Source organism: Clinocottus analis, unplaced genomic scaffold (assembly GCF_023055335.1).
Source record: "Clinocottus analis isolate CAN_PGR_092001 unplaced genomic scaffold, fCliAna1.0.p SCAF_7, whole genome shotgun sequence".
Classification (NCBI taxonomy): domain Eukaryota; kingdom Metazoa; phylum Chordata; class Actinopteri; order Perciformes; family Cottidae; genus Clinocottus; species Clinocottus analis.
The window spans coordinates 18,137,913-18,154,912 of NW_027176229.1; the positions used below are offsets into that span (position 1 = coordinate 18,137,913).

At 40.3% G+C, this 17,000-nt stretch overlaps 1 protein-coding gene across 1 annotated transcript in view; it reads right to left on the bottom strand.

Moving 5' to 3' along the window:
• ntrk2a (neurotrophic tyrosine kinase, receptor, type 2a) overlaps positions 1-17,000 on the bottom strand; it is a 77,151-nt gene that overhangs the window by 15,852 nt on the left and 44,299 nt on the right. The window contains 4 exon segments of the mRNA XM_068604545.1: positions 483-638; positions 760-932; positions 4,948-5,078; positions 10,826-11,014. Of these exon segments, the coding sequence (XP_068460646.1) occupies positions 483-638; positions 760-932; positions 4,948-5,078; positions 10,826-11,014 (649 nt within the window).

Sequence of the window (17,000 nt, forward strand, 5' to 3'; positions counted from 1 at the left end):
TTAATGATGCTTTATATTTCTTACCTCTCCTATATATATGTGTATATGTATATATTAGACCTGACAAAGGTTTTGATTTGTATCGTTACATTGTTGTTTAATCAATGAATCATTTATTCACTCAATGACTCAACGTGGAAATGGATCCATCAGTAAATCATAGATGACTGATAGCTGCTGTTTTACAGAATATCCATTAATGTCATAGCTTAATAAATTATGTCTGAATAACTGAATTTGTCAAGTGTAGTTTATACATACATTTACTATTTGTAACGTTCGTGCTCGAAGGAAACGTCATTAATAAACAGGTAGTTCAATTTCATTACATTGGCAAATTGTTAAAAAGGTGTGTTTTCACTTTGTCATCATCTGTTAATCCTTAAATGTAGGAAGGCCTGAATAAATGTCTCTTTTTAAAGGATGTGTAATGTTCATTGAAGCAGTGAGTAGCAAATGAAGTAAGGGAGTAAGTGACAGACCTGGTGGCCAGGTCGCGGTGCACAAAGTGCTGTGAGGCCAGGTAGACCATGCCAGATGCTATCTGCTGGGCGATGTGCAGCATCTGAGACTGGGTCAGCTCTACAGGTCTGGTGGTCTGGCCCTCTGCCATCAGAACTGCATCCGGACCGTGAGCCCTGCGAGGGAACAGGTGGGAGGTTGTCAGGTGAGCCCAGTTATTGTTTGTTGGAGTCATGTTGTTTCCTGTGCCGTGCTGCTAACTATCAGCCTGGAGTATGAAGAAGAAAAGAGCCGTGCCTGAGGAACTTGTTGAGGTCTCCATGTTTCATGTACTCAAACACCATGATGAGAGGGTCGCTCTCCACGCAGACCCCGTAGAAAGTGACAATGTGTTCATGTTGAAGGTTGGTCAGCAGCTCAGACTCACGATGGAAATCCTTCCTGGCATTTTCACTGGCCTCTTTAAGGGTCTGAACACACAGAAATGACATTTTAATACACTGACAAATTAAAAAGTCACACATTATGCCACATACACTATTGCCAATTAGTCATCTTCACAGAACACTCAATCTGCTCCAATTTCTTGGCTAATGTCCACTAGAAAAGAAAAGTGGATGTCTTGCCTTGTAAAAATGAGTTACAGCAACTCGGCATACAGTGTAAAATTCAAGGCACCGAGTCAGGACTGATGACAATGGCGGAGCAGGAACAAAGCAATTGCGATGTACAACACTATTTACATTCATTATATTCCCTTTGAAACTAATCTTTTCTCCCTTCCTTGAATCAGGAAATATGTCAGGGAGGTTCTCTAATGCAAGCATCTGGGAAACATAAAAGTGGGAGAGGGAGAGATGCATAAAATGAAAGTGATACGCGGTCTGTATTCATTTCTCATCAAAAGAAAAATATAGAAAATTCCTCTTGTCCTACATGAATAATTGATTGTCTTCCTACAGTATATGACATGGATATATGTTCTTCTTTCCACCTTGTATGTGTGTGTTTGTCTGTGAAGGTACTAACATCACAGATAGAAGTTCCTATTACAGGATATAAGTTTAAAGGACAAGGAGAAGTCACTAAGAAATCGGAAATGACCCACGACCTTTCGGCTGAGATACCGGAAAATGACACGGACTGTAACTCCACCCACCTATAGTCAACCCATCATGTATCATGATCAACAAAGGCTTGGTCATGTACATTACGGGCTGTAATGTGATAAAACATGATGATGATGGATTAGTACAGTATGGATACTGTATGAAACCCTACACTCCAATCTCAGTTTGAAATGGGATGTTGGACTTGTCGGAAAACTGGAATTAGCTTTCCTCTAAACGCCTATTTCAGACCTTTCCGTTTCTGTTTATGTGACTGAATCTGTTTTGGCAGGGACGAGAACTCCCCTGATTACAAAGACATGATACCATTTTCATAAAGAGTTTAGAAAATCTAATTGATGGCTTTATTAATGGTTCATAAATAATTTTCTGGTACAGTATCTGCCATGAAAAAGCATCTATGATCAGTATTTATTACTTTTTGTAACCATATAGTTCTACATTTTGGTTAAATCCCGTATTAATAGTCAAGTTTCTACCTTTTATAAGAAGCTAGCAAATGTAAAACACTTGTAAGAAGACAGAACAACGCTCGGAGGTCAAATGATCAATTGGAGGCGTCTTCTTTTGAAAAAAGACAAAGCGACCTTTGTTCTTTTGAGGGAATTATTTAATAACTGTTAATCAATACCTTTACAAAGACTGACCTATTAAAAGCGGCACCAAAAGGATCAAGGCTCAATCATGACGTTTTAATATTTATATTTGACCTATTTGAACTCACACTGTACTCTATGTAGCGTCCAATAGCTTACAGCTTACAATAATATGGATACAAATACAAGAAAAATGTTCTTTCCTGGCAAACACCTGCATTCAATCAGCAAACTGAACTGTCCACTGCAGCAAATATTGAACAAACCATATTTAACGGTTTTTAATGGTTTGCACAGACTTTCCTGTGAGCCTGAAACATCTCGCTGCAGTATGAACTATCACGCTTCGAGTCTCTGAACACAATGCCGCGTTAATTCCCAGGCTAGAAGCCATAATATTGCACGGTTAGTCATCCAGTATGCGCACATTCAGGTCCCTGGACAAATAAGAAGCAATCAACAACCTCTCGCCCAGGAATGTAGTGACTCACATTTACATGTGTGAAGGCAACATTACTCAGAGTGCAAGGTGCTCATGATTGATGACATCCAGGAGTGTAAGCGTGCATATAGGCGCGTACATTTTCTATGTGTATCTGCATGTGTTAAAGTGTGTCCGTTGTTGATTGCCCTTTAGTGTATGATATACAGTAGCAGAGAAACTCGCTTCTGTATTATGGTGACTGGCTGATTGATAGCGACCCTTAAACCAGAACCATTAACGTCTATTAGTGAGTGTAGGTTATTTTGATGTTGTGTACATGTTTCTCTAATGTAGCATGCATGACAGAGTACAACATAAGTACAGTATGTATATGAGGAAGGTACTTATGAGAGGAACCCAACATGCTCTCTTTAGGAATGATTGAATGCACTGACACATCTTGTAGCTGCTTTATGTACATTATTGATATGTTATTCCATTGAAGTGTTAGACGTGAAAATCCAGAAAGTTGGCAAAGGAAGAAACAAATCTTTCATAATCTAAAGTTCCAGTAAGATGTGCTCTATAGTTCAGTGCCCTATTGTTAACTGTACTATTTGAAATATGGCATCTATATTACTTTACAAGATTGGGAGCATTTTGATTGAAAAAGATACCTAACTTTGGACAGCTTAATTACTGTAGATCTTCTAAAGTAATGCCCCCTTTTAGCTTGTTTTGTAATTTGGATGAACCAATCTTTTAAGCAAGAAGAAGTCAATGACAATGCCATCATTTAATCAAACAATGTGATTCCCCCAGCTTTCATCACGTCTCCTCTTTGTTGATGCAGCAACAAAGAGGAGGAAAAGACAACTGGAGAGAAATGGTGAGTCATACAAGTTGACAAAAAAGACGTAAAGAGCAGGAAGACTGTGCTGTGAGCAGGTGGTACATTAGCTAGTTGGAAAAAAAAATACAATGAATTGGGAGAGTTGAATCAATGAAGTTCCTCTAATGACTAAATGATTCATCTACGTACAACCACACCTATGGCACTTTATTTTTAGTGTAAGTTGACTGTTGATAACATAATGTTTTACCAGAATTCACATGCTGTACAGCAGCACACAGCATCTTGTTCTCCAATAAAGAACTGGGCTTGTGTAAGAATTCCAGGTGCATATTTTACAGAGCGCTCAGACTGAGCTGAAGCTAAGCTGGCAGCAAACATCAGCGGGCCAGCAAGCGGTTTAGAGAAAAAGAAGGTGGAGGATTTGAGGAGAGGAAAGTAATAAGATGAACGGCTGCAGAGGAGAAAGGAAAAGTACTGCAGGTGAGAGTTAGAGGTGAGGCATGGTAGACAGAAGAAGTGGGGACAGATAGAGAAGGGGCGGGGGCGTCTCTCACAGGTCATGTATTGTTAATGAGAAGATCTCCACCAATGTGATCGTGTTTCACCGCAGACCAGGAGAGAACGCATCCTTGATGGAAAGATGCGTCACAAAAAGATGTGATGGGCGGATGCTCCTTGCTAAACCATTCAATTTGACCCGGAAGTCAGTGGTTTGAATGTAATTTAACCTTTTACGTTCAGAAAAAAAAAACACTTTAAGGAGGACCTTCTAACAATAGCAGAGGAAACGGAGGTGGGGAGATGGCAAACATGGAGTTGTCTAACGCATCCATTTCAGAAACCCAAGATTATCTGCTTGAAACTGTAAATATATATAAAAAGAAAATGTAAATTAAATGTATTGTCACACATGTACACAGCAAAGCGCACAGTGATATTAGCCTCAGCATATATTTTATTCATTTCTCTCTCTCTCTCTCTCTCTCTCTCTCTCTCTCTCTCTCTCTCTCTCTCTCTCTTATATATATATATATATATATATATATATATATATATATATATATATATATATATATATATATATATATATATATATAATGTTCACCAATCCTTCTGTAGGGGCAAAGGTTTTTTCAGTATCTCATCTTAGAACTAGACCGATGGTCAATTTAAACTTCTTTGTAATGCAGACTGGATGGTGTTTCATTTGTTTTGGCAGAGACAATCTGGCCGTACATGTCTAAACTTGTGTTTTGTCTAAACGGATTGAGTTGTTCTTCACTTGCAGTAATAATCTCACATTTTTGGGACAATAGGGCAGAAAATAGACCATGAAAACCAATTCTGGCAGCCTGGCAATTCTATGAAGGAGCTCTATCACTTTAACAGTAGGAACAAACACAATGGTTTTCATGACTTTTGAACAGTGTTTCTTGCAATAAAGAAAGTGAGAATAAGACCAGCAGGCCCTCGGATTACCTTGACAGCCACCAGGATCTTCTCCTGGTCAGGGGAAAGGTTGTAACACTCGGCCAGGAAGACTTTTCCGAAGGCTCCCTCTCCCAGCTCTCTCTTCAGCACGATGTTGTGTCTCTTAATGTGCTGGACGACTGGATGATGAGGAAATACGGAGAGAAAGAGAATAATTCATTTTTAAAAGTGGCCATCTTCGGTTAGAAACATTATGTACGTTAGTTCACATGAGGTCACAAAAATGACATGCCTGACATTGTGACACCAAATAAACGGCAATTATTGAATTTTGGAACATCATTGTAATTTTTTTTGTGACGTCTGTCTGTGGGATTGTACCACCGAAAGACTAAACAAGTATGAAAATATAAAAGGAAATACATATAATGTTGAAGATGTATCTTCTAAAGCTGCTAGGTGTACAATTTTTGTAAGCTTTTCTACAATTTTGAAATGATTCTCGGTTGTTGCCATGCACTCATTTCATTCTGTTTTTTTAATGTAAATCTTAAAAACTTGTCTCTTTTTCTGTTTCATGTCGGGTTGACAAACCTGCTCTCTGTTGCTAATTAACTCGCGACTCCACGACAACTGATTTAATTGAAAATGTGACTTTTTCCGTGGCAGTGATACATAAATGTGTTGTGCAGAACAAGGTGCCCTTGCTACAACCTCACCAAGCCCCGCCTTTTTGAATGCAGGCCACATGTGCAACTGTGCATGCAAGGAAACACATATGATCCTATAACACATGCACTTGGGTACTTCTTGAACACACACACACGCACACACACAGGACACATATACACACACACACACACGCATAGGACACGAAGAGTTGAGATTTATCTGTGATGTGATTAAGAGGTGCATTTGAAGAAAAGCTGTCCACTCAGAATATCACATTAAAGACCAGCTAGACTCTCAGAAGCTGCATCGATCTACACTGTGAGCTACCGAGGTCCACCATAACCCAATATAATAAAGACCGAGAAAGAGAGAGAGAGAGACACACACAGACACACACACACACACACACACACACACACACACACACACACACACACACACACACACGCACACACACTGAAAGAGAAGGGAAACATCTACATCAGATATTCAAAAGCATCTAAGATTGTGATGGAGGAGAACACACACCATGCAATATGTGTGTGTGTCTGTAGGTTTTGCACAGTATACACCTGTCTTATATTATGTCTTTATACTATTTTGTTTTGCCAGATGTATTATGGGATACCAATTATTTTCTGAGGCCACACCTTTTCAGATGTAGCAAATGTTGCCTATATTACTGTGTATATACTCTGTGTATATACTACTGTTATTTTGAACTTGCAACATTTAGTGTCATAATTATACATTTTCTAGCACTTTAACTTTGAATGTATTTGTATATTTACATGTGAGATAAATTGCTATTTTGTTATTTCAAGAGTAATCTCAGTTCCTACCTGCCGTTATCTTGCGGGGGACAAGTATGAGTCTAACACTCTGTGTCACGGGAGTCCGCTGTGAACACGTGAACACTGTTTTGACGTAGAGGTGTTGTTTGAAGAAGATTATCTAAACAGGGACCCACAGCCCAGATGGACTGAAGAAAGACGAGTACATTCGCATGTTTATCCCTCGGCATCAGCTACAAAGAAAGTGAGCGATCCAACTCAGACACACAGGTGCACGCTGGATCTGATGAAAGGCTAAATAATGCTCACGGTTAATTCTCCAGGTGACTGAGGAAGTTGTACCTCCAGTGAGGAGGGTGTCACAATAATCCTTGATGTGGCTGCAAAGCCTCTTTCAGTTCCAAGTGTTTTAAAAAAACGTTGAGGAGCGCCGTGTGACACTGAGTCTGATTGGCCTTTTCAAAGAGCAGAGAAGTTGAACCTGGACCAGCTTTCAGAGGACTTCGCGGTGCACAGAGCTCTCAAAAAGCCACTCAGAAAGCTGAGCACAACAACACATATACGTACTGTGATGCTTGGGACTCTTCGGAGGAGAACGTTGCTAGGCAACGATGCGTTTGTGTGCGCGCATTACACAGCGTGTGAAAATGTGAAGCTCAATTTTGAGTGTTTGTGGCTGCAGCCGCTGTGGAGTTTTTATTGTGCTGCCTGTTTTGTTGCTGTTTCATGTTGTTTTTTTTTAATTGATATGCCTTAATGTTTAAAGTGGTACTTAAAAAGTGGAGCCTTTTGACTTATTATGGATAAGTTTCTAATAAAATACAAATAAAAAAACAAGACAAAAAAGACACATGTCCTCATATGTACAGACAACATATAGCTCTTTTTTTATGTATTGTTGGTCAAATTTGTTTGGCCTCTTTTCTAGTTGATTCTAGTAATGTTACACTGAGGAAGGCTGTTGTGTAGTCTACAATTATATAATAGATATTTTAAAATGTTTCATAAAGTCCTTTTTGACTGACAGACTTTCCATTCAGTACATTGTGACACAAGTATTTTTACTTGTTCATGAATAACACATCTTGAAAGTAACCTTCGCTACAGCAGCTGTAATGAAAACACATGAAATAGCTCGTGACCAAAGAATTTGAAGATATGTGCTAATTACTACAATAGTATAGGCTAAACATAATGTTCAAATGGGAATGGTTAGTTATTATCACTGTGACTGAAAGTCAGTGTTTTTATTTACATATACGTATACTATACATTACATAAAGCAGTAGCACACAATTCCCGATGCAACAGCAGCACACAATAAACTCATATACCCACAAGCCAACTATACCCACTATTTAACCATCTAATTACCTCACCGCAGCATTTCCTGTGGAATAAGCGGTCACCCATGAAAACGCCTCGCACCACTTCTCCTTAATTAACACCCTCAAATAGGAAATAAATTGATGTGTGCGGACCAATGCTTCCACTATCGCTTTTATTTCTTTGGCAGGATGATTTGGTGTTGTTCTCATCGCCTTTCCTGCTGCTTTTTTTCTTTGCTTTTTAAATATATCTTTTTTGTTACATTCACTATGTGTCATTGCTACTCATTTTGCATTCATATATTCAAGAATCTTCCAGAATTGCTTTACATAGCAATCAAGAACTTTCAAAATCATGTTATTTTATTATTATGGCCTCATGCTGCTCATTATTTCTGCTTTCCAGCTGTCTGCCTTTGACAATTTTATACTCCTTTCCCCCTGCTTTCATTATTAAACTGCATCTCTTTGTGCAGTGCTACACATCACTCCTCTTCTCCTCAATCAGTGTCCTTAATTAAGATCTACAGAAATATTATTCCCCATTTACCAAACTCTACACTCTCACTCTCTGATGTTTTTCTTAATTAGTACCCGTTTTCCCTCATTTAGCATCCCTCCATCCAGTCTCATTATCTTACTCTCACTTTCCTTATTTAGCATCCCGCTGCTCCATCATTTATTTCTCGCTATTCTCGTTTCCCTTCATCTGCTGAACTTATCACTTTTTAATCAACATCCTCTAAACATTAACATCCAGGCACACGGTCTTCCCCCATTCTGTTGCTCCATCACTCTTTTTTTTCCATCACTTGTTTGTGATGGCGCCGACAACATTAACATCAAGAGGAATATTATTTCCCATCAACCTCCCCCTCTCCCATATTTTTCCATCTGTTCTTTCCCTTGGTGCTCCGATCTCTGTACATTTCCCAAAAGAGCCACCTCTCATACCTATCCCCCTTAATCAGCATCTTATAAACAACCAAATAAACAAATGTCTTGGGGAATAATTATTCCACCTATTCCCATCTGTCTCGTCTTCTCCATCTCCTTCCCTCATCTGCCCAAACATATTTCCATGACCCTGGATGCTGACTTAAAACTATTTTGGAATTGTGTGTTTGGTAGTTTGAACCAAGCAACGTGATGTCAAAGAGACAATCATGTTCACCAGATGCTTTGAAAACCGGGCCAACAGAGACTTCAACCATTTTCTCTAAATTCCTCATGCAGTTCATGTCATAACATATTTTTTCCTTTTCTTTTTCACAACACTCCTTCTGCTCAACCAACGCTCCCAACTGCATGCTGTCCTATCAGGTGTAGCAAATTGTGACCTCAATTTTCACAAGCTTAGTGTGTCTGCGTGTGTGTGTCTGTGTAAATGGGTGTTTTCATTTACTGTACGCACGTTGACTCATGAATAACGTTTTCCAGAACAATGTTAATCCTCATTCCCGAGATACAACAAAATGCAAACCCCAGACGATATGCTGGGTTGAAATCGGTGGAAAAATTGAGAGATACATGAGACAAAGTTCAGTTTAAGGAGTTGTTGAGCAATTTCCTCAAAAGACCCTTGAACGGCAAAATATGAAAATAAAACACAAACAAATACAGATACTTAAAATATAACCCTGCTTTTTTGGGGTTTCTGAATGGGATTGTTTTGAGGAATTGAATGTATGACTTCACTCTTTCTAAAATCTTCACTACATCCCTGCTGCAGTTGCTTGAGACATTCTGTTTATATGTATTAAATACCGGGATGTGAGGTTACAGAAACAGACACACAGTAGTTCCAACCAATGCAAGTCCATTGGGGTTTTACTTTAAGCCTTTCAAGGTGCGTGCAACACTCTCCAACCATGCATGCTTGCTCCTCAGAGGTAATTATTGTTAATGAGGTGTTAACTTCAGAGGTAAGCTGCACAACTGAAGCTTTGAAACATAGCGAACAGATCCCGTAATTACTCACGGATCCATCATCTCTGCTGAGTAATTGTTGCTTTATTGCTGCCAGGAAGAGGCCTGTGCCATCTTGTAAGTCAAAGCTTGTGTTCAATATCACAGGCCACAAGCTGGTTAAGACCAATGGTTGAAAAGAGTTCAGTTCCTGGCCTGCAACTGAGCATGCACTTTGCCAAACTGTCCCCATCCAAGGCTGTTTGTTACTCGGGTCGGAAAAGGAAGGGTGCCAAATAATATGCCGCTTGTCTGGGATTCAAAGAAACATACAGAGGAATAGTTGTAATGGCAGCATTACAAACACACACACATACGCAGCAGTACGTTATTGACTTTCATTGATCCTCAGCGCTTTCGTTCTTTCTCTTTCTGCTTTAAATCCCAGGCTGTCTTTTAGTAATAACGCACAACCAAAGAGGTCAACGTCCAATCCCTCCCATTATTATATATCTCCTTCAACTAGGCCCTAAAAAATAAGAGCGTGCACACAGGCACACACACTCACACACACGTATACGCACACGTGGACCCATAATTTACTGCAACGCAAGGCCAAAGCTTTTATTACTCGCCAATAATCCTAATGTCATGTTGATGGAGCAGGTCAATATGGCGTGTGCTCTCTGTTCGCCTGTTTGACTGTTGTCTCCTTCTGGTCTCCTCAGGCTTCTCTTTTCTTCTCTTTCTGTTCATCTCTTGTCTCCTTTATGCTTTATTTGATTACTTTCTCTTTCTCGCCATTTCTGTCTCTTGTTTTGTTGACATTGTGCTAATTGTGATATTGTACCTGTTGCGCTGTTCAAACTACTTCTATCTGTAACGGCTCACAGACTCCTGCACGTTTTGCTACCTTGAGCTCTTGTAATGTGTGTGTATGAATGCATTCATGAAGGGAGTCATGCTTAACCTATGCCACGGCACACACATGCAGACACACCAATAAATATACTTTTTTATTTCCCACTTCTCTCTCAGAATTGACGGCTTATCATTAGCAGCTCCCATGACATCAGCGAAGATGTTGCCAGAGTAATGACGTGGATAACACAAGGACCATCAGCTTGACTACTCTGGAGTGCATTGATCATAATGGGTTGATAAGCATTTGTTAACACCATTAATTTGGGTTGGAAATGAAAGATAAGTGAGCTTTTTACTTACATGTGTCAGTCTTGAGCAGGCTGTTAGTGCTCCTGAAGTACTGAGGGTTTTCTATCACCGGGATCTTGGTCATGCCAATGATTACTGCATCCGGGCCCATCTCTGAAGACGATGGAGTGTTGCTGCCATTAGAGACGTGGTGAAGAGGAGAGGCCGAGTCGTCATCGTTACTGATCACCGAAGACGCTCCTGAGAGAGCGGAGAAAGAGGGAGTTTGGTTATCCTGACAATGAGGTCCTGCATGTGAGACGGAGGAGCATCTCAGCACAACTGGCGGCCTTGTTAATGTTATGAAGACACAAGAGAATGAATCCAGTTGTTAAGCTGTTAGTAGCAGAGATGAGCTCATAAAACAGAGAGGTTAAGCTGTTATTATTGATCACAATAGACATCTAAGAGGAGATTGAGACATCAGTTATAATCATAACAGTCGAGTGTGGAAGAGACAAAATGGACAGTCACATTTGTATTCATGTGTTTTTAGCAACACTAAACACCCCGTAAGTTTTCAATGACGTGTGAAACGGCAAAGAGACTCAATAAAAAGCTCCAATTGTGATCACAGAAGTAGAGTCAAGTACAGTTTGTTCTCAGGGAATCTAACAAAGGCTTCCCCCTCAAATTGGGCCACAGGAGTTCAGTAAGCACAGACAAGTGCTTATTGCTTATTGATGGTGGAGCAGTGTCTGAGACAGCCTCTCCCAACTGCTTTGCAGTGCCGGAGTTCTGTCACGTTCCAACACCGTCAATTTAACAAGGATCAACAGTGCAAAGAAAAGAAAAGCAGAGTTGTGGGCCAAAAAGTGGAGCGCGGCGTTCAACAAAGAGGCCGTGTGGGCCAACGCACATTCTTAGTTTGCTACTTTGTGATCTTGTTTTTCTACTGTTTATCCAGGGATTACAATACATGGGAACATTCCAGATATTATAAGCTGTGTTTTTAGTAGTCATAAGCCATTAAACTCATGGATCTGTCACTCCAACTGAACTGAAGCAACATGAAGTTATTTCCTGTTTCATTGGTACTCAACAGCACCGCCCCTTACATGTCTGTATGCAGAGCTGTCTGAACACACACACACACCCATTGTATTTCAAACAGGCTTCTACCACACCGGACCTTCTTGCTATGCAGAAGGGAAGTACATCCCTGGGCTGACCACATGAGCCATCGCACTGGCAAACACTCACACATCTTAATGTGCAACCACACCGTAGGAAGGAGAAGGGCCAACAATAGATAACTGTTGGTGGAAAATGTGGATGAGGAGGTAGCAGCTCCCATAATGCTGACTTGGTTCATCTTGTTTGGATGAGAACAAACTTGTAAATTTCCGTGCGTAAAGTAGGGGACTAAGCCTGTAACAGTCCTATTAGAAGTCAAAGCCGGTAGAATAACACAGGATACTTTGTTAGCAGTGTTGTTTTCATGTTTGAGTGCTGGGTTTTTGTTTTGTAGGTCAAGCTATGCTGCATATAATGATTAAGTAAAGGAAAGAGGGCGAAGAAAGTGTATTTCTAAAATGCTGGGTAGTATAATCTCGGAACCTGGTCAATAAAAAGATCTCCGGAGAATAAGCTTTTTTATATCACAAATTAGTTTCTAAATAGGAAAGTGGAAACAGTCCACCTTCAAAAGTTAGTCAATTATAGTACACCGTCATGACGTTGCAGCTAATATTCTGTGTCTTCAGGTGTAAATAGTACATTTGCAAGTGTATACTTGCACACATTGATGCTCCCTCTCTCACACACTCAAATAAACAAAGGTGCTAAACACCTCACAACATACCTGTGACCTTTAACCCCGAATGTGTATGTTTAAAATTACTAGTCTGTATTTGTTCGTCCAGTTGAATCACATGAGATGAGTGTGACTTCAAGACAACATTGTTTTCATAAGCATAATCAAAATCCTTCATAACCTTAGATACATGCATATTATTGTTGAGATGACAATGAAGCAGCCTAACTAAATACATAAAGTAATGTTTCTGCCTGAATCTAAAGAAACCTTAAACCAAGTATTGTCTCATTCTGAAACAGACTATTTTGTTTTGTAAGGCACATACAAATGATGTTGTCCTGTCGATAAGGGCGTCAGATCAGAACATGTTAAGAGCATGGAGAGGACTTTTTGCAGATTACACAACCAACGTTGTGCTTGTACCAGATCTTACAATCATAGTTGAACAAGTTTCCAGTGCTAACACACAAAATAACTTAATGATAACCGGCAACACTTGTAAATCATCTTAATCACTCAGGTACATGGAGGGTTGAGCAAATTACTGCTTTTAAGTGCAATGTCCTACAAGTACGGTAAAAAGGGCTTGATTTTTATGCCTCCAACTGATTTATGCATTCTTCACTGATTTAGGGGTGTGAACAAGAGAAAACCAGTTTGTGTGGAGAAGGAGCTCTTAAAAAGCACAATTGAATGCTTCCACCTCGTCTCACTCTTTCATCAGCTCTTCACCGTGTCAGTAGAAGACAAAATAACACTAAAAACAAGTTCGAGCATGGGTCCCATCGACCAGGAAACATTATTCTGAATTACACGCACTCAGAGTGAACACAGTCCTTCTCCAGACTTCTCCATGACACAAAGCATTAGTAAATAGCAAACATTGTATCATGAGTTGAGATTAATTTCCCATGAGCTCAAAGTACAGCAGATGTATCGCCTCTCATGTGGTTGGTTGTGCTGAATTATAACAATGGTTGACATCGTTCATTTCCTCTGTCCCTGGCCTCATATCGGGCTCTAGTGCGGCTGACGGGGCTTGACTGAGACGGAGAAACAGAGTTTGTTTGTGTGCGATGATGTGTGTGTGAGAGAGTGTGCGACTCATGAGGATTGAAAAAGGCCTTGAGAGCGAGAAAAGGAATGAGAGGGACAGCACAATAGTTTGTTTTTTGTGTGTGTGTGGGGATGTGCACGCTTGCTCTCAGAGTGTGTTTGAGAGTTTGTGTGTTGCAGTGTCTTCCAGCAGCATCTTCCTTGTGTCCAGGATCAGACATGTACTGTGTACTAATGTGTCACTTTCAATGAATAAACCCGAAAGTGTGATGAACGGGGAGCGAACGATGAATAGCAAACAAGTTGTGGGGTGAATTAAAATGTAAATCATCTCTTTGCAATTTTCAGATGGAATTCTTTTCACACATAAAAAAGGATTGCTACCATAGGGAAATCATGTCAACCTCTCCAAAATGTCATGTGGTCTAAACCAAATAGTATTGATATTATTTGTAATGCTAGTTTTAGTCAAATTTCATTATTCAGTTTCTCTGAAACATAAATCACCAGATGAAGAGAATATAGTTTTTCAGTTTGATCAGTTTCAATTCAAATTTGATTTCACTCAAAACCTGAAAACAACTGCTACTTGTAAATACTGTAAGAGTTGTGCATTTTATTGTTGTTCTTAAATAGAGAAATATGTTTGTTCCCCTTTAAATTGAGACTATTTCAGCATCATGTGAGACAGCCATTTAGCATTCCACAGCTGCCAGCGAGGACCAAACAACTGGCTGTGAGAAAATGGCGTGGCCTTCACATTTCATTCGCTGGAGAAATTCTCGAAGCTGTTAGTTTCAGGCTGTTCGAGTTTTCTAATTACTTGCAACAATTACCGCTCTGAGATTATCTCAATTTAACAAACTGAAGACGAAAAACATGCCGCACACGAAGCGCGCAGGTTATTGTCTGTCAGCATGTTTGTGGGTGTGTGTGCATGTGTGTGTGTGTGTATGTGTGTGTGTGTGTGTGTGTGTGTGTGTGTGTGTTGGGAGGGGCTGATGATCATTAACACAGAGAGGTCCCAGGGTCAGATCGTTATAAATACTGTTAAGCTGAGAGGCAACGAGAGCTTGCGTGGACGTATGTGTGTGTGTGTGTGTGTGTGTGTGTTTATACATGAGAAAAAGCGGTGGCAGAGGGTCCACAGGGAGAGACTTGGTAAAAGGGGGATGAAAAGATGTAGTGGGGAGGTGGAGGCAGGAAGAGAGAGATGGACGGGAGAGGTGAAGGTATAAGTGGGGTCGGGTCATGACCCAACACTGTTAATAGACATGGAACCGATGTTTAAACTGGTGGAGACTGGAGCTCTCTGCAGTGTGGCGGGGAGCAGCTCGGCTTAACGGTCAATAAAACGCATTGCCGGGCCTTCAAAGTTCAGGTCGTGAACTGAGAGGTGGGTGGCAAGAGGATGAGAACTAACAATGCCAATTATGTCGTTGTTTTTAAGTCTCTTTGTCATAACAGGAACAGGCACTGTGTTGTGATCGTCGGGTGTTTGAGACTTCGGTGACATGGATTGAACTTGTTAAAGTGGGTAACAAATTGTGCATCGTCTGGGAAAGTAATAACAACTTCCCCCTCGGCTCATTTTGTGCCATCCATATGCGACCACATGCATCTTTGCCACTTTGCATTGGCCTTTAATAAAAAATTGCACCATCTACCAATTTTCAGTGATGTTGCTTTGCTCCCAGGTCTGTACGTGATGGATACAACGTCACTATTTCCACTCGGAAGCATGACCAAAAGTTGCGACTCGTCACACATCATCATCAGACGAGCCATTCGAGGACTGCTGTACTACGACTGTCGGTCCGATTCTTGACCGGGTTTGTCTCTGTGTCTTGTTGAACAGCTGTTTCTGTCGAGGGAGGTTGGGCAATACTGCCATCCATGAACAGCGACATTGTTAAGTTAATGACCTCGAGTCCACGCGGCCTGCTTCATTAGCGGTTTATGTAGAGTGCCCGAAAATTAGACGCTTGGTGAAACCGAGGAGATGTGTTTCATCGACGTACCATATTATATACGACCCTGTCAAGATAAAAGGAAATCCCCCCCCCCCAAGTTTAAATGTGGAGGGGATGAGAGAAACTTAAGTGCTGTAGTGTAAACAAAACAGGTCTTGTTTCTGCTGTGTTCCTGATCTCCAGAAGAGAAATTATCTCTGGGTTTTAAATCAACTGTAATTCAGCTAAAATGAACTTCTGGGGTATTCTGTACAAATTCAGAGAAATCACAGTTATTGCTAGGAAAAGGGGCGATGGTAGAGCTACATGAGCTGCAGATGCAACAGGGAGTGGTATTGTTTAAAAATGATAGTTCATGAAGTGGTACCGATACCAGGTCGTACTTTTTTCCATAGCATTCGATGTTGAAGTGGTTTACTGCACCGGAAATCAGCTCTTCTTATTTTACAGAATGTAATGAACGAGGGACTTACGACCCACACAGAGCATATGTCTTATTTTAATTATTATTATTATTATCATATCCTGCCCACATGATGATGACCGCTGCAGGACAATATGATTAAGTTATCTTCTATTCTGGCGATGAAAGTGCTGAGCGATCGGGGAGTCAAGAGATTTCCCAATTGTCAACAAAGGAGTGTTTACTTTGATATTTTTTTAACTCTTATGTGTTTATCGTCAATAAAATAGCAATTAATTTTTATAATATGCAGTTTTAAATGATATGCAGTGCAACGAAATTAGTTTAAAGGGGTGTACCAAATGTCCTCCTTTGACATTTTAATTTAGCTTCAACTGTCTGTCATCATCTTTTATGATGTCATCGCCCTAAAAAAAGGGAAATATAATTCAGATACTGAATTATAGTATCTGTAGTTATTGTAGTAATTTAAATGTAATTTAAAGTGCTGTTACATTGCTGTGTCGTCCCTTTTTGTGCGGCAAACGTCAGCAAAATGATTTTGACCCAAGTGAATATGTGTTTTTAGAAAGAACAAACAGCAACAAATATCGATTAGAGACAAAAATATCGCTCGATAAAAACAGGTTGTAAATTTAGGAAATAATTAGGTAATCTAAAGTTTGATTTCTGGAGTTAAAACTCAGTGTAGCGTCGCTCGCAGTGTGTGTGCATGTTTAAAAGAGAGGAACAGAGCGGTGAAGACAAGTTGTGAAAGATGACTGCCGATGGCGTCGTCCCCCAACTCACGATGTTGGGACGACTTTGTCGCCGAACCAAAAGTGCCCACCCTGTGGTTACCCTCAGGTAACTGCTTGCCAGCGGCTCAGACATCTCCGTGTTCAGAGCCACGTGCCGGCAGGAACTCCCATCTGTATGGCTTGTCGCTGCTGCGATAGTTGGCCAATTACGTCGCATTAAATCAAAGATTGCTTG